Source organism: Centropristis striata, chromosome 4, assembly GCF_030273125.1.
Source record: "Centropristis striata isolate RG_2023a ecotype Rhode Island chromosome 4, C.striata_1.0, whole genome shotgun sequence".
Classification (NCBI taxonomy): domain Eukaryota; kingdom Metazoa; phylum Chordata; class Actinopteri; order Perciformes; family Serranidae; genus Centropristis; species Centropristis striata.
Window position 1 is genome coordinate 29,173,945 of NC_081520.1, and position 23,414 is coordinate 29,197,358.

The window sequence follows — 23,414 nt, forward strand, 5'->3', positions numbered from 1 at the left end:
TATACTAAATATATTTTGACCTTATCTATTTTACTTGGCCTATCATCATCATCAAACAAAACTGGCATGGAGTTTCAAGACAGTGCATTATGGACTGGTGGTTACACCAGAAAAAGCCCCACAATATTTACAACAAATGTCATTAATTGTCATGCTACTTTTTGAGACATTGACATTTTGAGAGGCTCGTGGCATTAAAGCTAATGCTTCACTGAAAGCACAGAGATTCATCATCTTGGGACGACACCATAGTTCATTATTTCATTCCAATCAGGGCAGTTGGAGCTATTTTGAGCGTAAAAAAAAGAAAAAAGAAAATATTCGGTTCTTTGCTGCGAGAAGAAGCTAAAGATTGTGCTTTGTAAAAACTTGTTCAGCTGTTTAAATTAATACAGATTCTGGGTCAAACTGGATTACAGCTCAGAATTTTTCTCTTGATTGGAGTCCGATCCATGTCAATCTTTACAGAGGCTTGTGTTTTATAGTTTTTAAGTCATGCATGGACAAAAAGATATGTTCATCTTTGCCCTCTTCTGACAGCAGGCAAAAGCTCCCAGTGGTCATTAATGAGACTGATTACCTTTCCCTCCAACGAGATGCCCGGCTTGTACGCTGCAGGTACATCCTCAAACGTGACAGTCCGGATGTGACTGCTGAAGCTGGTCCGCCCACTGCCTTTCAGAGTAACCCCTAGATGGTGGACAGATCAAACGTACAGATCACAACTCATCAGGAACTGCTGCTGGTAACTGAAAGAAGAGTGTCCAGTCACTCACCTGTGCCATACTCCTCCATTTCAGCGTTCAGCTCAAAGCTGTCGTCGTACATGGTCCTGGTGAGACCAAACTCTGCCAAGTTCACAGTTTGAGTAGCACAACCACCTTTATCCGTCTAGAAGATAAGAACAACAGTCAATTTAAACTTAAAAAATGGAATTTGTGAAAGAAAAAAAAGTTTATGTCTGGAGTCGCTCACCGTCAGCTCATATGTCTTGCAGAGGTCTCTTTCTTGGGCAGTTGAATACCAATAAAAACGGATAGCGTTTCTACAAAATACTGCCTTGACTGAACCAACCACAGGCTTTCCGTAGGTGTATCTGCAGGAAAAGCACAGGGAGATGGAGATATTTAGCATTTCTGATTAATATCTTCATCCACACAGAAGTGGAGTATTTACTATGAAAAGCACAATATCCATCATGTGAAGACTTCTTTGCACCAGTCGTTTCTGTTAACAGTCTGATTAGCAAAGCTAGACATGAGAATGGAGTTAATGGGTTCAAGGATTGCTATTTGGCCAATGTGTTTCACCTCTTTTGCTCTTCACGTGTCTCTACAAACAGACACCAGAACGCTTCTAAAATCTGGTCTGAGTATTCCACAAACTGCTGATCTAACCACCATCTCTAGGGTTTACAGAGAATGGTCCCAAAAAGAGAAAATATTCAGAGAGCCTTTGTGCTTGTTAATGCCAGAGGTCAGGATAGTGGCCAGGAAAGATAGTATTTGAATACCAAATAGCAACTACCTTACACTTCATTTCCATTGTCAACCTCTTGTGTCCTGTTTAAGTGTGAAACTCACTTTCCACAAATCTTTAGCGTTGCCTCTCGATCCAGAATGGTGATCACACTGGGCAGCTGAATCTTCACCTCAAACTTTGGCAAAACTAAAGCAAAAGGAAACAGAAAGAAAACCTTACTGTTAAAACTTTACATTAATCAAACACATAATTATTTTGGACACGTTTTCTTTTGCGTATGACTGCAGCAGACCGTATTCCTTGATGTCAAAGCTGTGGGATATCTGCTCTCCTTTGTTCGTGGAAGCGGTGATCATGTAGCTTCCTTGTACTGCCTCAGGAATGATCGGGTGGGAAAGATCCAGAATGCCGCTACCGATGCTCCTGTCCAACCACTGCGCAATGCGATTTGAATTGGGATCCTACAGAAAGACAGAGGAAGGCTGAGTTCAGAGCTGCTGGCTGTCTGCTGCAGGTTTCACTTCAAAATATGTCACATTACTGAAGATTTTCTGTTATAATATATCTTTTAGTCAGTCTTACCTGCAGCTCCACCACTTTGTACTGAAAAAGAAAAAAAAAAAGATAAGCTGCCCACAGAATTTGCACCGTACACATAATATGCATTAAATATATACATGTAAAGCTATAAGGATAAATCATTATCTTGTCTATTTTTTCATAGCAAAATCTTGCGATTCACGGACATTTTTTTTTTTTATAAATTGATTATTGATAGTGCAGAAAAACAAAAGCACAACCTACTGAAACTAAAACTTTAAAAGTGAATTAAAAGCAAAAGACACTTTGAATTCAACTTTTAACCCAACAGGGCTGCAAACTCATTTTGTGGACAAACAGACATATTAAGCCAATTTTCAATTTCATACTTTATTTATTTATTTATAATACTTACATATATTTTGGTTTCTACAAGAGCAAGTTTACATGCTTTAATGTAAAAAAACAAACATTATTTTTCTCATACTGTCTGTCTAAATATACCTCTGTTCACCCTCTGTCTGAAACGCTCCGTTTAAGCTCCGTTTAAGACCACCTCCCAAAAAAGCCCAGTCTGCTCTGATTGGTCAGTGCTTCTGCACCTTCATTGCAGCCAGGGAATTACCATTATGGCACTGTAGCGGCACTTTCTACCTATGTACAGTGTAGAATCACAATCTAACAGAAGTGTTCAAAGTCTAATGATGCTTTTGGATGTTTAGTCAGTATGTTCTGCCTGTTGCTGTTTATTTCCGCGCCGATTTGAGCACATCACACAACTCAACCGGGAGTCGGAAAACATGTTCTAATGGAAAGGGGTGAGGTCGGAAACAGATCGATTTGTGTCAGAATGTCCCAGCTTTATTCTCTGCTATGACACAATTTCACACCGTCTCTAGGGCTGAAGGGTCTTTTTATCAACCAACTCTAATCATTTGATACATTTGTATTAATTTTGTGTGGCTACATGCAGTTGTGTTTTCAGCCCCTCGACACAAATGGAAAAGGCCTTGAGCCTGTATTGATTCAGATGTTTGGGTCAAATGCAGTGTGTGCCAAATGAACTCTGACAGCATGTTTATCACACTACTCCACACAGCGCTTCACGCCCACGCTGTCTCCAACATCAACAAACAGCCCTCCTTTCACCTCCCACTCTCCTGAACCAAAATAGACCTCGCTCTTCACATTCACTGACTGCCTGGTAGAAATCACACCAGATTACAAAGTTCACTGGTTGGAATTATTACACACATCATGCAATATCACATCATTCCGAAAGGCAAAAACAGATCAATCAAACTTACCACTCGATTTACTGGGATGAAATTGGCATCCATGGAGACGATTCGGAACTGGACTTTAAAGAAAAGACAAACAAAACAATTACCATCAATTTATTCTTTAAATGACACACAAACAGAAACATATATATAACACATATAGTACAATTCTAGTTTTTACAGACCAGACTCAGCTAATATTTGCAGAGTTTCTGGTGACAGCAGATGGTGTGAAACTTATGTGAAAAAATATCTTCAAGGTTTTCATCTTTTTTTACTGCCAGGAAGCAACAGTTTGTAAGTTTGTATAAGAAAAAAATGGGTTTAACACTTTGGAGTTTTGGGTTATTTTGTCGTTTAATACTTTTCATTCTGCCACTTAAAAAGTGTTTACACTGCCATGTTGGTATCATTGGGCCTCATTCACCAATATCTTCTTAAGAATCTTCTTAGATTCATTCTTAGGTCCTTCTTAAGAAGATTTCTAAGAAGACCCTATGTCAGATTCATCAACGTGTTCTTAAGCCGCTGAATTGTTCGCAGCCGTGTTCTTAAATTGATGAATGCCATCTCCTCGTAAATTGAGCGGGCGTGCCAGGTGAGTCTAATTAACATAGGATTAGCATAAGTAACCGCCCATTAATGCCCATAAAAGGGCCCATAAAAAGAACTGCAGGGCCGTGTGTAGACGCCACACAGAGGAAACAGCAACAGAATGCCTAAAACAAAACGTTAATCCGTTGGAGCACAGGTAAAAAGAAAAAAAACTTTAGCAGTTCAGAACTAGAAGTTCTGCTGCAGGAGATCATTTGGAGGAAGAAAATTAAATTTAGCATCCTTAGTGCAGGTTGCAACAACACAAACAATGTATTTTCTGGAATAATACCTTATATATATATATATATATATATATTTAAAACATGTGCCCTGTAAGGCAGGAGTTTACCATAGTGTGTAAGCTCAAAATATGTCTTTACTATTGGACTGAGGGGTTGCATCCTTGGCTTGATTTTTTATTATTATTATTATTATTTTATTTTTTTTATGACAGATGAAGTCCCGCAGAGCCAACCTGCAAAAGAACCAGAACGGACAGAGCCCTCCTGCAGCAGCAATATATATGTCATTGTTTTGTAGGCCGTGGATGGAGAAATGCCACCTATAAATAGGGTGGTATCACTAATGGACGGTATAATTTCCAATTTACTTGATTCATGTTAAAGCGTTGGCACATTTAATTTAATTAAAATGAAAAAACAAAAATGAAATGAATAAATAAATACATAAACATGACGGAAATTTCACTGTAATGTATTTTATTGAACTTAACAAAAGAAGACAACACAACCATGCCAACATGTCAGCACTGAAATGTGCTTAAGAGTACTCCTGAGTGTTCCTAGGATTTGTTCTTAACTAAGAAAAATCCTGGATAAGAAAAAAAATGAATGAATGCCACAATCTTCGTAAAATCTTCGTAAGTAGGACTTAAGAACAAATTTGTTCTTAAGAACGGTTCGTGAATGAGGCCCATAGTTTTCAGCACGACCTCACCTATATGACCTGATAATTATTGTTTCTCTTTGACTTACTGGATCAACATTTTTAATCCAGAAGAAACAAGCAAAATACATTACAAATATAGAATAAGAGATAAATTGGGGATAACATCTAGTTCTACATTTTTATACTAAATTTATTTGACCTTATCTCCGTTTTACTTGGCCTATCATCATCAAACAAAAACTGGCATGGAGTTTCAAACCAGTACTTTAGAGGGAAGCTGACAGCAGGAAACACACTGCTGAAGTTTTTACGTTGTGACGTCATGAAGAAGTATAGCCTGATATCTGCGCCAGACCAATCGCCGATGTGTTCCCAGATTGTCCCCTAACTTTATGAGGTGTGTGGAATGCCTCTTTAAGAAATACAAGCCCTAATGCTACCATTGGCCACTGGCATCATATGGAGATGGCTAGTTGGCTGAACAATTGTCTCAATATTTTATTTGACACTAAATATAAGAAGGCTATACTTATTTGGCAAGAACATATTGATGATTCCAAAATTGACATTAAAATAAATTTGTAAGTAGATGCAGTCTTTTAGTTTTTTTTAATACAATTACATTTTTTTAAAGTGCTGTGGCCTTTTTTTTTTTTTTTTTTTTTTAAGATTATTTTTTTGGGGCATTTTTGCTTTTTTTATTGAAAGTGATAGACAGAAAGGGGGAAACAGAGGGGAGGACATGCGGCAAACGGACCTCAGACCGGATTCAAACCCGGGTCCGCCGCATGCAAGGACTCAGCCTTAATGGTACACGCTCTACCAGTGTGAGCCACCGGGACGCCCAGTGCTGTGGGCTTTTTATTGTGATTTGATGATTATTTTTTATACCTTTCTAACTGCACACAACCTCTACCAAGAACTCTTGAGGAACCACCATTTTTCTATGTGTTTGAATATAGACATAATTCCTAAAGTTGTCAAGTAGCGGCTCAGCATTATGCAGATATTGTAATGTAGTCCAAATTTCTGCAAGTGCAGCTGAATTGGTAAGCAGTGCAGAGGGGATAATGTGGGCTTTGTGAACAGTACGACTGCAGCAGAGCAGCAGCAGCGATTCTACCACTCAGCAGGAAGCTCAGACACTTTAACTGTCCTCCTAGTGGACAGGATCAGAGTGCCACAGTGTTAGACACTCACCGGTCTGTCCAGGCTTGTAGATTGGTTTGTCAGTCTGGATGATGTGGATGAAAGCAGGAGGCTCAATGAGGATTTTTGACTTTTTGATCATCGAGTCACTCTCACCCTGAACGGTGACATTAATGGTTGCCACAGTTCTGGACCTAACTGTCGGGACCTGCAACCCAGAAACACACATCTGTCAGAGAAGCCAGGGCATATTTGTACAATCCCGTAAAATAGAAACAAAACACAATTTGCTCATTCTTTTTGACATTATTTAATTACAAAGACAATATATTTACTGTTGTACCTCACAAACTTAATGGGTTTTTGTAAAAACATGCTTAAAGTGAATTTGATGCCAGCAAAACATTTTGAAAAAGTTGGGATAGGAGCAGCAAAAGACTAGGAAAGTTGGAAAATGCTCATGTAACTAAGGAAGAGGATTGGGGCCAGGTAAAAGAAAAAAATAACGAGAGGAGGATTTATTTGTTCATCATGCAGTTTGAGAAAAAATGTGGAAATTATGAGAATAAAGTACATTTTTGGAATTCGGTAAAATTGTAAAGATATTCACAGATTTGTCGTTCCCAAGTCACGAGAGGAACATTGAACTGCCAGTTTTGACAAATTTTCCAGCTTGCATTATGACCTTACTACTCATGTATTCCTTTACTCAGTTCATTTGATTCTTGTTTAGTTTAATTTCTCTTATTTTCTTTGTAAATGTTCTACGCTGCTGAAATGTTAGGAAGCTACCATGCAAATTTCATTGTATTTTTTTGTACTAAGCCAATAAAGCCTCTTAACTTAACTTTTTTTTTTCTTAACTTTTCTATCCGAACAGTTAGGTAGACGGCAAGCTACAACCTGATTTTCATCATTGCCATAAAATTAGTAATAACCACAATATATATGGTGTAGTAGAACTAAAATCCCCCCACACATAAATTAGCTATTCTTGGTAGAAGCTACTACAACTATTGTTGTTGAAAAATCTGCTTTATGTAATTTATGTGAATTTTTTAGGCATTTATTAGACGTATTGAGGAAAATCAGGTTGCAGTCGTAGTCGGCTTCACCGAACACAAAAAGTTGACTTTATTCTCAGGATTTCGACTTTTTTCTGAAAGTGCATGATGGATTTTTTTCCTCCTACTTGGCCCTAATCCTCTTCAGATAAGAAAACCTGTGTGGAAGATGATAACATGACTGAGGCGTCCTCAAAAGGCTCAGCTGTTCAAAAGCAAGGATGGAGCGAGGTTCACCATTTTGTAAAAAACTATACATGGACAAAAACAGTTTTAATGTTTCTCAAAAAATTAAAAGCAGGGAATTTAGGGATTTCACCGTCTACAATCCACATCCATCCACATTAAAAAATTCTGAGAATCCAGAGAAGTCTGTGCATGTTAGACGATAAAACCACATTACTACTCGTGAACACTTCAGAAAAACTTTAAACGCAGTTTGTTTCTGCATCTACAAATGCAAGTTAAGACCTGACCATGCAAAGTTAAAAGCCACTTATCAACAACATCAAGAAACCACCAACTTCTCTGGGGCCGAACTCATCTGAGATGGACTGACACAATGTGGAAGAGTGTGCTGTGCACTGTAATAAATTATTCTGTAGTCATTTAATTTTACTTAATATATTTGATAAAATAAAAATGTTTGAGATGGAATCTACTTATTTTGATCACATTAAATATAATCTTTATGTGTATGTAATTCTAAATCAAGAGAATTTTGAATGAATCCAACACAATAGAATTAGTCTGTTTTTAAATGACAGGCACTTGCTGTTGAGTTGTTATTAACTGAACTTGTAACGTAGTTAGATTTAATTAATAATATTGTATGCAATCTGTTGCCTCAATTTTATTGAGAAGCTATTGTTTATCTTTTTTTACAGTGTGGTCTGACGAGTCCACATTTCAAATCGCTTTTGGAAATCATAAGGACAATCCAGATTGTTAGTTGAAAAGCATCTGTGATGGCATGGGGGAATGTTAGTGCCATCATGTGTAACTGTCACATCAGTGAAGGCACCAGTTAGGCTAAAAAAGTACATAAAATCAGTTCCTAAACACTTGAATGTTGTTAAAAGAAAATGTGATGTAACACAGTGGTAAACATGCTCCTGTCCTAGCTTTTTTGGAGCGTGTTGAAGTGCAGTTTTCCATTAAATATATGTCAAAAGGATTAACAAATGATCACCTATTTTTACATTTCAGACCGCGTTCCAACTTATTTAGAACAAGGCTTGTGTCTTCAGGAGAAGAAGAAGAAAGGGGGGGCTTTTACATTTAGTTCAGTGCAGAGCCACAACTTCTGCCGAGCTGACAAGCACTGTACATTTTGTCTTTGCAGTGCAACATCTGCCAGCTATAAATGGTATAAAAGAACTGCTTGGAAGTAAATGCCTTTGCTGAAATTGAGCAACAGACCTCTTCCACTCCACAAGGTTAATTATGAACTGCCGTCATACTTATGTAGCATATGTTTTCACTTGCTAATGGAGTTGCGATTATGTAACAGGGACTGAAACCACTTCCAAAATTTGTCGAGGGGGTTTTATTTCTGTATGTGAGTGTGTGTTGTGAGACCGAGGGTGTGGGGTATATTCCAGAGGAATGCAGGTACATAGCTAGCCTTTGGCAGAAAGCAGTCTTTGTTTAGTTGCAGATAGACAAATGCCAGACTAGGCCTGCCGCAGGGCCAAACACTGGAGTGAAACTAAGTGCTATTGTCACAGAGCTGATTGGGGTCGTCGGGTCATATCGCATCAATATGGAGCAAGGCACGTAAGTTACATAACAGCGAGCAGCGGTGTGATGGAAACCAGAGCAGTAATCTACAGAGAACCATTGGTGTTGACAGCCTCATTCAAGGCGCCGGCTGGTTAATTAGGTACATAATGACTCCAGTATTTGTGCCTTTAGTTTAATGGTGGGCTAGGGGACAAGGAGAGGAACTGTGTCTGGACATGTCATGGACGCATTTAACCACTAAAAGCATTTAGATCTGCTCAGCTCTACCTTGCAAACTCAAATACCAAAAGAGCAAATACATGATTTATTTATCTAAACTGGAATATGACACACCAAACTGTGTGTACATATGTTGAGTCAGACCTGGAAGTTTACGCAGCGGTAAAAGTCCTGTTTCACAGCCTCCTCCAGGATGGAAGTTCTGCCAGAGTCCATCTCGAGGGCGATCGTCAGAGAGACGGGCTCCGTGGGGCCGTGGATCTGGGCACACAGGGTCTCCTGTTTCCCTCCTCTCACTTGGGAGCTCACAGTCACTGCAAAAATACTGCAGATAGAGATGGGACATTATATTAGCTGGAAAAGGACATGATATGCTACAGGTCTGAACAAATCATTAAAATAACACCATGAAACAGAAAAAAGCAGCCCAGTGGATCATTTTTGATAAGAGATGTCAATCATTCTTGTATATATTGTAATTGCAATAATGTTACTATATCAATAACTGGAATCATGGAATTTTTCGTAGCACCCACTGAGGCTGAGTAGAAGAAATTTAATGTTATTACCATCACCTGAAAATGAAATTAAGCCATGAGGTGAAGGTAAACACTGGGATACCTGTTCAAGGATTTTGACATTAAAGCAGCTAAATAACTATGACAATGTGTATTGTGAAAGGTTTCTCTCAATATCTGTAAAAGCCATGAATGTATAAAGAGAACTGGTTGGAAACAGAGCTTCCTTCACTACTATGAAAGATGCTCAGTGGTGCATGAAACCAAAAGTTTGACTTCCCTGCATAAATCTATGGCTCTTCTGCACCGTGGAGCCCATGAAGCTAGAACACCAGAGACTACTGCATGTCAAACCAGCTTACTTTGAGTTTGAATGGACATAAAATAATGAAATCGTAGAGCTCTTTTACACTGAATAAATCAAAACCTTATGACGAAATTAGTCTTTTTGTGGTGCTTGTGTCGCGCAAATGCAAGTACATGGAAAAGTATTTTTGGGGGCCCATCACGTGACGGACCATGCCGCACAAATAATATTTTACATTATGGAAACAGGTGGGAGTCTTGCACATAATATTTTTCTATTTTTCTAGTTTTATGATTAATAGTTGGTTTATGCAAGTGTTGGGCCAATGAACCCCCGATAGCTGTCAGTTATCATCCACTATCACCCAGTATTGTGATTTAAACATTCTTTTCTTTATTCCTCTACATTTGACAACAATAATTATAATGTACTTTTACTTAATGATGGTTTTGAATAAAGGACTAACTTGTAAGTATTCTTACATTGTGGTATTGATAGTTTTACTCAAGTAAAAGATCTGAGACATATGCAAATTAGTATTTAAAATGTGGTGTTATTTTGAAGTGTTTTTCCATGTAAACGGCATCAAAGGACAGTCTAACAACCGCTCTGCTAATATGCTGTTTGAGGCTGCTTGGCATACAGGGGCCTGCTGCTGCCAATGAGAAATAAAGGACACATTTAATTGAGTTTTGGGTGGTGCTGCAGAGAATATTGATGCTGTTTTAGCCAGAGTGGAAGTTGCATGATGATGAGAAGTCATTTGACTGGGACACAAAATGATTAAATGCATTTGAGTTAAGATGACCACAGTGCAGATAACTCACTGGGCTGCAAAACAAAGGTCAGAACTGAATCAATATGCAGAGACAGGGAGTTTTGTATGTGAAACACATAGCCAAGATCTTGATTTTGTTTTAACAGCCTTATAGGCTAAAAACAACATAATGAAGAGCAAAATGAGTGTTCCCTTTAAGCTTAAAAATAGTCACCTTACATGTTCAACCTCTCTCACACACACACACACACACACACACACACACACACACACACTGGTGGGACTGCTTCTCTACAGATTGCATAACAGTATCCTGAGGCCAACCACTGGACTTTCTGCCCCACCAGTGGGACGACACTGGATTTGTGTCCTTAGTGACACCTTGCACACAACACGACATAAAATGAAACTTTCTTTGTAAACTTCCTCACGAGCGGCTGCTTCTCCTGCAAACACTAGCACGTGCATTTGGCGTTTTGTGGCGTGACGCACACAGCAAACTTTTTTGCTGACAACACGAGATGCGACAGTTTGTTGTTAAGAAAATGACTTACGTTTCATTGAGGTGGGCCGATGTCGCAGTTTGCACGAGCGCTGATGCGATGATGACAGCGAGCATTTGGAGGACAGGTGCCATGTCTGCGGAGCACAGTCACTGCTTCTGCAAGCAGCGGGACAAGTTGAGCGGACCGGACCGGACTGCACCAGAGGAGGACGGACTTGCAGCCTGTTACCCCACTGCGGGCCGACAGGGATGTGCAGGGCAAGTTGCTCAAACGGAGGGAGGCGGTGGCGGTGGTTTGCTGTTTATACCCCGAAACCACCGCCACCCCCTCCCTGCGGAGTCACTCCCCCCCAACTTCGTTGGACCTTTGCAGCCGCCTCCCTATTCCCAAAAGAGTTTCACTTCCCAAAAGTTGAATCACGCAGTCCTGCCTGCTGCCAGCACTCACTCCTCCAGTTTCTGTGGAATTTGAGAGAAGTCCACACCGCAGTGAGTGAGGGGGTGAGAAAGAGTGAGTGGGTGGGAGGGTGGACATACAGGAGCCATTGTCTGATAGAGGTATGATGACCATGCAGATTCAACACAGTTGAGCAACAACAGGCTGTTTGAATATTGAAGAGATAACAGAATACCTCACTGCTGTCTGCAGGGCCCTGAGTGGCTTCACAGAGGCCCCCGTGCAACTTCTACCTCAAAGCAAATGTATAATGACTTATAATCATTCATTTTGCAGCCCAGATTATTTCTCTCCATGCAAAATGCAGCGAAGCATGCTGCATGGGGAGCAATCTGGGGCTAAATTTGATCCACTGTGGGAGTGAAAGGGCACTGAGGTGATTTGCACTTCCAAAACAGTTGGAGAACTCACATGAGTGCCTTGCCTTGCCATGTCTCTACACTGTCAATCAATATGTGCTGGGTGTGAGTCTGAGTGTGTGTCTATGTGCGTGTGTGTGCATGTATGCGTATGTGTACATACAGATGTGTATGTGGGGATGGGAGGGGTGGGTTTTGTCATTTTTATTGTCTGTTTTCATTCTTATTTTTGTAAAGCACTTTGTGTTGCATTTATATGTATGAAAATAAATAAAGTTTGTTGTTGTGTATGACATCTCCACGGGCAGGGATGGAGAGAAAAAGATGTATTTTGTATTTTAATTTGCACATTTTTGTAAAGCTGAATCCTCTGATCAATGAGTTTGTTTGTTTGTTTTTTTTGGAGGATTTTGTATAATTGCAGCAGAGGTTTTAGCAAATATCACCACACACATTAAGCCCATAGATTATTGGGCAGTGAGGATTTACAGTTTTTATCAAAATTACTTTATATCATCTTGTTACTTGAGCATCATAAAAGCAGTTTCCTTTGAACACATTGCAAATACTTTGGCACATTCATGCAAATGATTATGTACAATTGGCTGCTGTTTCCCAAATTATAAATTGCTTACGTCATGTTGATCAAAATGTATTTTACTGGTTTTCTTTTGAATCGACTAAACGCCCAAACTATCTACAGGTAGTTTATTGCATGTGCAAAAGGGTTGAACCTGTTTTCATAATCTGCCCAGCCAATTTCATACATACATTTCTATTAGACTTTATTTTGTAAATGTGTCCCTACATGATTGATTTAAAAGTTTATTCTGAATATGTAAATAAAATAATCATAGTAATAATACCAATAAATACATTTTAAAAAATCAAAGATTTGATAAATACATAAATACATGCAAAAAATAATTCAAGCAAAAAGAAACAGAAACATGAATTCATATTTGAAAAGGATATGTTTAGTAATAATTAACTATTTATGTATTTAGCTTCCTTATCAATGCAAGCTTATCCAATAAAATACAATGATGAATTTACAATGATTAATTTACTCAGACTGATTCTAATATATTAATACTAATCTTTATCTTACAATAAATTGATGAATTGCTCTCAGGTGAATCTTGACTTTCACTAATAAAGGGGAGTGTGTGAATTGTAGATTAACCATCGATCGTAGACAGTCTGCATTGTAACTCACCACACAGCTGTGCCTCAGGGCCATTTCCTGAGTTTACATTTTTACTCTAATTTTGTATTTTTGTTTTGTTTTGTGCTATGCAGAGCTATAAACCAATCTTGTCTTTTGCTTTTGTCAACAAAGGTGTAAATGTAAAACTTGGCCAGTCTCTTGGAATCAATCTCTCACATACAGTAATGCATAACTTTATATTGTTACATGCAGAAAGAGTGCAGTCATAAAAACATTAGTTTTAAGCCATAGTTTTAACTACATCAGAAAATACTCACAGAGTTCACTGTTATATTGACAACATGACTCAGCATTTTCCTCATTCGTGTCTGTAATCAGCGACATAAGGACTTTCATTCATTTCATTTACATAAATATTTACTTATACTGGTGAAGATTTTAAGAGTTTTTGATTGAAATGTCTAGTATGAGTTAACACCACTTACAAGATTAATACAAGTGCATTGTGCCTGCCTATAGTTTATAGAGATTTTTTTTTTAAATTGTTTATGGTGGATGTTTTTACAAGGGGCTCACAAGTTTTTTCTGTCTCTTGTATGTGCACAAGAACGAGTGCACACAAGTGATACACATGTTGGTTTCAGGCTAGCAGCAGTGGACGAAGTATTCAGAAATGTTACTAAAATAAAAGTATACTGCTTTGTGAACAAGTAAAATATCTGCATTCAAAGTCTTACTCAAGTAAAAGTATAAAAGTATTGGCCTTAAAATATACCAAAAGATGGGGCTAGTTGGTGATTAGACTTTTGCCAAATCCTGTCTGAAGCAAGGCTGAAACATCCTTGGTAATGCTTTATATTAAGGTCCTTGTAATAACCATTAATTAACAAGTAATAAGGCCCTTGTAAGTCCTTACAAGATGCTTATTAACATTATTGTGTGTTTCTAAGCTTATATAAGTGTTAATAATGGCATTACAAACACCCATGACCCACCAATTATGTCTTTGCCATGCCTTTATTAATCATATTTTGTTTGCGTATTGATATTAAAATATACTTTATTGCTCATCTATTATAATTTAACTATAAGTTAACTATGCTTTTTGCAACTACCGGATCTAAAGCGAGAACAATGCCTTATTACTTGTTAATTAATGGTTATTAAGGGCCTTATTATAAAGCGTTACCACATCCTTTTTTGTGGTGAAACAGGAGTGTAAAGTCAAACGTTGTTCTTCTTTTAAAATCAACTTTTGTTCTAAACTATTTAAAATGCCGTCTACAGCTAGATCGAAAGAGAGCTTAGCGTCTGCTGCAGCCATGTTGATCTGTAAGAAAACTACAAAACTACAAGCTTCCATCTGTCGAGTAGTACGCGTCATCGTCTTGCCGTCCCTCCCCGTTCTGTGATTGGATCCCTAAAACAGGGCTAAGAAACGGCCTTAGATTCCAGACTGTCTGCAGGTTCGAAATGAAATCAAGCGCGAAAGGTAGTATGGGTATACCCAGGCGAACCAAAAGTACCGAAAGTAGAAACACTCATTATGCAGAATGGCCCATTTCAGAATCAAATTAAAGTAAATTGTAACTGAAGCTGTAAAATAAAAGTTGTGTTGTAAAAAACACAATATTTGCCTCTAAAATGTCATGCACAAATTGAAAATAGTAAAAAAGTAAAAGTGTGGCAAGCTACTAAAGTACAGAAATTGAGTAAATGCACTTTGGCCCAGTTCAGACCTGGCAGGTCTTGTCCTGGGTGATCCAGTCACAAGTGGTCAGCTCTAATTACAGTACAGTATAATATAGGTGTAACTCCCCTAAAATGATTAAAAGACAGATTGTGATCCGATTGACCATTTTCTTTGTGAGGCATAAGAAATAAAGCAAAATTTCTGGTGAATTTGACCAAAACAGTTCTGTATCTCACCTCATGTTTACCTCATGACCTCATGTTTACCCACAAATGTTCTGTTACTCCTTCAATTTATTGAGCAACAGAGGCAGAAGTGTCATGAGTACTGGGAGTTTGTGAAAAACAGCCCTGAATGTTTTATGGACTTGACAGACTCTTTTAGCGACTTGTTGCTCAGAGTAATCTCAGTTTGCGGCTCTTGTGACTCTTGGCTGGAAAGGGCTGTTCATAAAACATTCAGTTGCTCTGGATGCCCAGGCCAAATGACACTGCTGAACACAGGCAGCACATGGATGAACATACAGTAAGACACCCATAATGCACTCAGCTTGCCTTCAGGTAATCGCTTTTCAGGCTTCTGATTGACCAACATGGCTTAGGGGTCAGGGCTATGTTGGTGGTTGTTGGTTAGCCATGCACTTAGCGATTTAGTTGTGTTTTGTCTTAGTTAAATTCCACCACTGCAGGGTGGTTATTCCAATGGTGGACAGCTGATAATACAACACAAAAACAAGCAATGTGCTAAAATGTGCTTAAAAGAGCAGTGATAAAGAACAGTGATAGCTAGCAAACATTTACGTAAACAATGCCAAATTGTAAACATGAGGAACATCAGCTTTTAGGATGTTTTATGTGGAAGGAAATAGGTTTTGGTGAGTAACACAACATGTAAAAAATACCTTTTGTTTGTTTACCATACAGCTCCACAGGTCCCATTTAATATGTGGTAGCCCTTTGGAGTCTTGAGCTAAATTGACAGTTTTTGAATACTAAATAAAAAATGTTCACCATGCCATGTTGGTATCATTGTTGGTATCATTTATATGACCTGATACTGTAGGTATTGAAGAATTTTAAATGTTGGTTAGAAATATAGCATACAAAAGGTAAAATGAGGATAGCATTTATTCATTATCCTTAACCGATTATCCGCACTCGGCTTGAGGGGGCTGAGCCGATTCCAGCTGACATGAGGCGAGAGGCGGGGTACACCCTGGACAGGTCGCCAGACTATCACAGGGCTGACACATAGAGACAGACAATCACACTCTCATTCACACCTACGAGCAATTCAGAGTCACCAATTAAACCTAAGCTGCATGTTTTTGGACTGTGGGAGGAAGCCGGAGTACCCGGTGAGAACCCTCGTGACAGGTGGAGAACATGCAAACTCCACACAGGAGAGCTGCAGGCCAGAGTCGAACCGGCTCCCCTCTTGCTGTGAGGCAAGAGTGCTAACCATTACAACCATTACTAACTCCATTACATGGAGTTTCAAGTCAGAACTTTAGATGGAAGCTGATAGCAGGAAACACACTGAATTATTTCTTAAGTCGGGACGTCATGAAGAAGTAATGCACCAGCACTTCCGTGGACTAACGTGTCAAAATCAAATTGCATTTGATAGTGTCTCTTCATTAGACCCTGTAGTTTATAATTCAGGCTTTCTGAATAAAAAAAACTTTTTAGACTCCAAGGCAAGCAAAAATTATCTTGATGACATCATCACTGATCTTTTCTGTTGACAGAAGACAAGATCAAAGACAAGACCTTGAGGTGTAAAATTGTTGGAATGCTCCTTTATTGTGGTTCATTTTAAAGGTTGGTGATGTGAAAATAATTTAAGCAGTTGCTCTGCTCTGGGACAACATCTTCATCATTATCATCACCTCCCTCTACCAACATTAGAATCCTGTAGGCAGATGAGGTGAAGCAGTATTACCTGTGGTTCTTGGCAACAACAAGAGTCAACCAATAACCCGAGGAAGGTTATTCATCTAAATACACAGCTGATCTGAGCTCATCTCACACAAGACGTTATGTGTAAAGGAGGCCCATCATCCTCTGAGACATAAGAAAGGGTAAATATGAGGAGACTTTCTCACAGGATATTAAGTCTTCTCTCTGACCCACCCTCTGAGCAATCCCTGATGTGAATACAGATTAGTAGAGACAGGTATTTCCACAACACAGACATGCTGCATAACAAAACACAGGGCGAGTGCTGAAAGTGTTAATTTTTCTCATTCATTTCAGGTTTGCCACTGTGCTGCTGGTGATGCGGTGACAGTTTCTATTCCTCCAGCTCTTCTTTTATCTCCTTTTATCTTTTGTCTCCTCCTGCCTTTGATCTCTGCTGCTTCAAAAATCAATCAGAGATAGGACTGAATGTACAGTATTTCAGTCTCATTTTCTTTATTATACTTACTGTGTGCAGCACTATTCTTATTCTGGTGTGAATGTTTTCTCAGTGCCATCAGACTATTTATCAGTGGTTTTCATTACCAAAAGTATGGGCTAGTAGGGGCCACTCTTCCTTCTAGTAGGTTGTTATCAGGCGGAAACCTCCGGGTTGAGTGCCTTAAGCTGCATTCTTTCAAAAATTCCAGCAGGGGGGGCTAAGTGTGGCTGCAAAACATTTCTTATTATTATTCAAATATTTTTATTGGCTTTTTATGCTGAAAACACATACAACACAATCAACAAGAACGCAAACAGCAGTCACAAAATATATGGAAAATAAAGCCACAACAAGAACATAAACATAAAAAACATAAAATGTATAATAATGATAATAATATCAATAATAAAAACAACAATAACAAAAAATAAAATAAAGAGTACAAATTCTAACCCATTAAAGAGATTGTGAGATTCAATTAAGTAGTAGTCTCAGTGTCCGTAGCCGGGAATACCAAATTGAAATAGTTTAAAAATGGCTGCCAAAAATTGTAAAACCTCTGGGTTGATCCCCTGATTGAGTGTTTCAACTTCTCAAGTTTCAAATGCGCCATTACATCCCCAACCCAGCGCCTGTACGTGGGAGGCCTAACCAATTTCCAATTACACAAAATAAGGTGCCTGGCTAGTAGGGATGAAAAGGTGATGGCATCCGACTGTGCCCCAGATATCGCCAACTCAGCAGGGACCTCACCAAACAATGCGATTTCAGGAGCAGGGCATATCTCCTTGCTGCAGATATAAGAGAATGTGTCAAAAATTGAGGACCAAAACCGTATCAACTTTGGGCATGCCGAAAATGTATGGTAGAGGGTGACTGGAGTCTGGCAGCATCAGGAGCAGGTTGGATCCACATCTGGACATATCCTGGCAAATCTACTTTTAGACAAATGAAGCCTGTGGAGCACTTTAAACTGGAGCAAACCATGTCTGATACAGATTGAACTTGAGTGTACTCTTTTAATTGCACTATGCCAGGAGTCATCTGAAACTTCAAGTCCCAGTTCCTCCGCCCATGCTGCCCTAATATTATTAAGTGATGGAGAGGCGATAATTTGAATACTCTCATACAATCTGCTCACTCCCCCTCTTTGGTCTGGGTCTCCACCCAACCACTCATCTATCCAGTCATTTGGCGGGAGTGACGGAAAGGAAGGGAAGTGCTTCCGAACAAAGGCACGCACCTGCCAATATCTTAATGAATGTGAGCTGGGACTATTGTACTCACTTACAAGCTGTTCAAAAGACATGAACACACCGTCCTTAAAAAGATCCTTCACCTGTTTCAGACCATTCCTGAACCATAACTTAAATGCTGTATCCATGAGTGAAGGCGGGAAGAGTGCATTAGCTGAGATTGGGAGAGAGGGCATAGCCTGTCTATGTCTGAAGTGGGTTCTAAATTGAGACCATATTCGTAGTGAGCCACTTACATTGGGATTATTTGTGAGGCGCTGTTTACTGAGTGGTAATGGCGCACATACTAATGAAGGTAGGGACACAGGATGGGTGGTGTTGTTCCATTTCAACCCATACAGGTCCATCCCCCTCATAAAATGCAGAGACCCAGTATAACAGTTTATAAATATTCGCCGCCCAATAATATTGTAGGAAATGTGTTGCACTTGTAGCTTTATCTGTCTCAGTTAAGACAGAAGTCAGAAACATCCCTCAGGACAATTAAAGTGTCTGAAATTTTGCACAGGTCTGAGAGCAAGGTAGCATTCAAGAGTCAAGATTACCACTTTATATGTCCACTAGGGAGATTATTCCGGGACATAATGGAGCATAACAAAGAAGAAAAGTGTTTAGGCCTATGTAGCAGCAATTCAGAGTAATCAAGTTGGCCATTAACGGCAGTTTATGAGCTAAGCATATGGCTTCCATAGTGGCTTCAGAGCAGTCCAAACACCACCGGTAATAGCTTTTATACTTTCATGGGTAATTGTTCAAATGAGCCTCTTTTAACATCTTTCTTTTCCTTTTTTCCTTACTATCTTCTCCCTGTCCTTTATTCTTCAGCTGTTTTTAAAGCACAAAAATCCCCAAAACGAGTGATTCAAGGTCTCTTCACACAGTGAGACTAAAGTCTGTTTTCCCATCACTGTGTTTACTTTGAGCAAACGTGACTCCAACATGTTTACTTTTACTTTTGAATGCAGCACCTTTCTTGTAATTGAGTTTTATTCGATTTCAGTTGCACTTTTTTCCCCACTGATCCCACATAAATCCAGGTTATTCCTCACATTTATCAAATGCAGGTAAATGGTCAGGTGAATATACAGCAGTGGTCAGCTCCTCCTCTTATTGATCTGTTTTTTATTTGGCTGCTTTAACATGACATGTCTGACCAAACAAATGATTCCAGATTATGAAGGAACAGTTCCCCCATTTTTCAATATTTTTCTAATCCTGTAGCATTTTAAAAATTCCATTTACTTTTTTGATTTTTAAGATGAACATATTTTCCTTAACAAGCACCATCAACTTTCACATTACTCACTGCAAAACAATCACCATTGTGATCATTTCTGTCTATAACTAAAATAGTACAAAATAAGATATTATGAAAAATATAAGTGATGTTTCAACCTGCTCCACCTGACCTCCTGGAGCCGCCAACATGAAATTGTTTCATCAGTGTGACTCATGAAGTCACCCCCCAAAAAAAACAACAACCCCCAAACAAAAACAAAACAACAACAGCACAAAAACCCACATTACTTTTCTCCTGCTGTCTATCAGAATATACCTGTTTTATACGCTCTGTTTTAGTGCCTGTCACTTTAAGAACCCCTTCCATAAAAGCTTAGACTTCTCTGATTGGTTTGTTTCTTCTGCATCTGCGCTCTCAGCAGCTCTGCACCTTCATTGTAGCTGGGAAATGACTTTTTAACGACACTGAGACCTGCTATATAATAAAACTAAAATGATAAATATTTCACTTACGTACAATATGGGACCTTTAAATATTTTTGGTAATTTCCAGTTATATTACATTGTACTGATGCACCTAATGAAGTGGCCAGTGGGTGTATATTCAAGTGACAAACATACATAATTTATATAATGATACACCTCAATTGTTTAGTAACTGATAATTTTATAGTTGTCGAAATTCCCTAATAAATCTGAAATTGATGAAATTACAAAAAGCAGCTTTGGCTCTTAAATTCAAGGCTCATGCTGAGTATGAATAAATGCTCATAAACATTTACACTGCGCTGGCCTCATAACACATCGCAGCTGCTATACGAGGCACTTGAACATGGTCTGTGTGTGTGTGTGTGTGTGTGTGTGTGTGTGTGTTCACAGCAGCAGGCAGGAGAGGGCAGCAGACATTCAGGCTGAGAGCAGACACTTTGTTTCATGTCTCTCATCTCCAGTCCAGGGAGGGGCTCATTAAATCTGGCTCCACATCTCTGCCTGATGAATTCTTTATTAAAACAATATGTTCACCCCGTGCTCCTACTGTACAAAGATATCATATAAAAGTTCAATTAACTGGGGCTTGATGATCTCAATGAGATGATCTTTTAAAGCTAAAAGCTCCCTCTACACAGTCCGCTGGAGCCTTTCCAGAGCGATACAGTACACAGAGAAAAACACTGAAGGAACATCCACCAGCGAATAACAAAGGGAAGTCAGACACTGCATGGGGATTTAGATGTTCAAAGGAGCAGCTTACGCCTCTGGGCCATGCAGGGCCCTCTTGAGTCGGAGAATGAAATCTGTTGTTTAACAAGCCTTTATTGGAATCCACACTTCTACCAAAATGTTGAAGATCAGGGACAAACAGTAGCGCACAGCGGCGGTACATGAGCCGGCGATGAACACAATCCCACTGAATTTTTGTCAGTGAGGCCACATCAGGCTGCATGATTCCCATATTGGTATAACAAAAATCCACGGGTTGTGTGTGTTTGTCCGTGTGTGAGTGTGTGTATGGAGCCTGAGCAGGGATATGTTGAGCTTCAGGTGGTGGATATAGCACAGAGCTGGCTGCCTTTACTTCCCTCAGTTCTTTTGGCTGTGTAGTTTCTAGAGGTTTATTCAGCACCGCCTTGGCTTGTTTCAAAAGTCCCGTGGGTGCTCCAGAGACCGGACACTGCCTTTTAGCTTCAGTATGTGAAGTGAAGTGAAGGTTTAGAGGAAAACTCCCTCGCTGATAGTCGTTCATTGGTAGATTTCTTTATCCTGCGACATCTAAAACACTTTGGTTGTTCTTTTTTGACGACTTATTTGTTTTAATTGGAAATTGTAGCCAGGTTTCTGGAGCCTAAATAACCTGCGACTGCTTTTCTTACTGCAGAATCATTTTAATTTGAATGTGTCAAGTAACATTTTTAACTAAGTAGCCCGCTATTTCATGTTTTGTTACCATAATGAAATTCTAATAAGACCGACACTGTATTTTAATTCCTATGTCGCAATCAAAAATTGTGTGGAGCACTGCACACTTCTCACCAAATATATAATCAAAAATATATTTATTTTTGCCAAAAAAAATGACATACTGCATTGGAAACAAGGAAACAACAGAAAAGTGTGCTAATTTACAACATTAGACAGCTTATACTTTCATGGCTTTTAAGAAAATAATGCTTATTCATTATATGCCAGAATGCATTTTGACAGCTTGCAAGAAAGGTGTGTAAACCCAGAGTCAGAGGTTCGTGTATAAGCAATAACACAATATTTTCATTCAGCTTTTCCACAAGAAAAAGCACTTTAACAATTCATGTTGCAATTGCTGTTTACTGTTGCTGCTCCTTGTTCCTGATTGGTTGGTTTGTCTGGGATGATGACATAAGGCTCCACGGGGAAAGCCCAGCGGAGCGGTGATGTATAGAAACACTACATTGCTCCAAAGAGCTGTCAGAGCGTCATGGAGCATTTTCTGATCCACCTCACAGAATCAACTTATTAAACTTACATTCAGGAAGAGAAATGCATCACATGACTACCTGTGAAATGTTATCACCTGACTGCAGTTCACCTCAGGTCTGCAGAGCGCTTTAACATCTTTCAGCTCATTGTTCACTTGCAACTTTACTGTCATCTCAACCTTTTGCCACAGATTTCCGACTTTATTCTCATTTTAATATCATGAGGTCTGAGTTAAATCACTTAACTATGACTTCAATATATGCTAGTAGTATCTGCTTCAGGTTTATTTACTCCCACTGAAAACAACAAGCCTTTTAATATAACACAGTTGTTCCCAAACCTCCCCCATATTTGCAAATGAAAGTATTTTCAAGCCCCCCATGCCACCCCTTGGGCGGCTGCCTAACTCTTTAATGAAGCTGATGAGCAAAAAAAAAGCCTCATCATATTTTCTCGTTTTGACATAGATTCATCACCTGCTTTTGGTTTATCTTGCAAGTCTTTGACAACTTGTCAATGTTTTGCTAGCAAGGCAGAAATATGCATTATTTATGTTGTGCTTTGCCCCCCTCACACACTTTGGCCACAATGTAAAAATTGTCTTCCTGGGGGGCGAGACACCAGCGAGAATCCGAGAGCAAGCTGTATACAGCATGCTGTTTGGCAGTGTAACAATAGTAATGGTAGTCCCCTCTCTCAATACACCAAGTATGTCACACATTACTAATAAAAACATTCACCAGACACTTTATGAGCTTTATGAGCTTTATGACACTTTATGAGCCAGCAAGGTGTACCTAATAAAGTGGCGGTGTGGTCTTCATCTGCTCCAAGGTTGGACGTGTTGTGTGTTCAGAGATGGTCTTCTGCAGACCTTGGTTGTAACCAGTGGTTATTTGAGTTCCTGTTGAACCAGTCTCCATTCTCCTCTGACCTCTGGCATCAACAAGCATCAAGGCTCTCTGGATATTTTCTCTTTTTGGGACCATTCTCTGTAAACCCTAGAGATGGTTGTTAGATCAGCAGTTTGTGAAATACTCAGACCAACAACCATGCCACGTTCAAAGTCATTTAAATCATCTTTCTTCCCCATTCTAATGCTCGCTTTGATCTACAGCAGCTTGTCTTCGCCATGTCTACATGTCTAAATGGACTGAGTTGCTGCCATGTGATTGGCTGATTAGATATTTGTGTTAATGAGCAGTTAAAGCTGGTCCTCAGCAGTGCACCTGCCAAGAGTGAAGTCAGATGAACAATTGCATATAAATCAAAGGAGCAGATCTAC

The 23,414-nt window shown here is 39.2% G+C and overlaps 1 protein-coding gene across 2 annotated transcripts in view; it reads right to left on the reverse strand.

Annotated features, from left to right (window-relative positions):
* LOC131970134 (alpha-2-macroglobulin) overlaps positions 1–11,390 on the reverse strand; it is a 47,302-nt gene extending 35,912 nt beyond the window's left edge. For both annotated transcript variants that reach the window (XM_059331426.1, XM_059331425.1), the window contains exons 1-10: positions 11,147–11,390; positions 9,134–9,314; positions 6,012–6,168; positions 3,330–3,382; positions 2,065–2,085; positions 1,775–1,943; positions 1,584–1,668; positions 976–1,096; positions 777–891; positions 581–690 (exon numbers count right to left, since the gene is read on the reverse strand). In XM_059331426.1, the coding sequence (XP_059187409.1) occupies positions 581–690; positions 777–891; positions 976–1,096; positions 1,584–1,668; positions 1,775–1,943; positions 2,065–2,085; positions 3,330–3,382; positions 6,012–6,168; positions 9,134–9,314; positions 11,147–11,229 (1,095 nt within the window). In that variant the 5' untranslated portion in view covers positions 11,230–11,390. The remainder of the gene's footprint in view (positions 1–580; positions 691–776; positions 892–975; positions 1,097–1,583; positions 1,669–1,774; positions 1,944–2,064; positions 2,086–3,329; positions 3,383–6,011; positions 6,169–9,133; positions 9,315–11,146) is intronic.
* Positions 11,391–23,414: the final 12,024 nt, after the last annotated feature.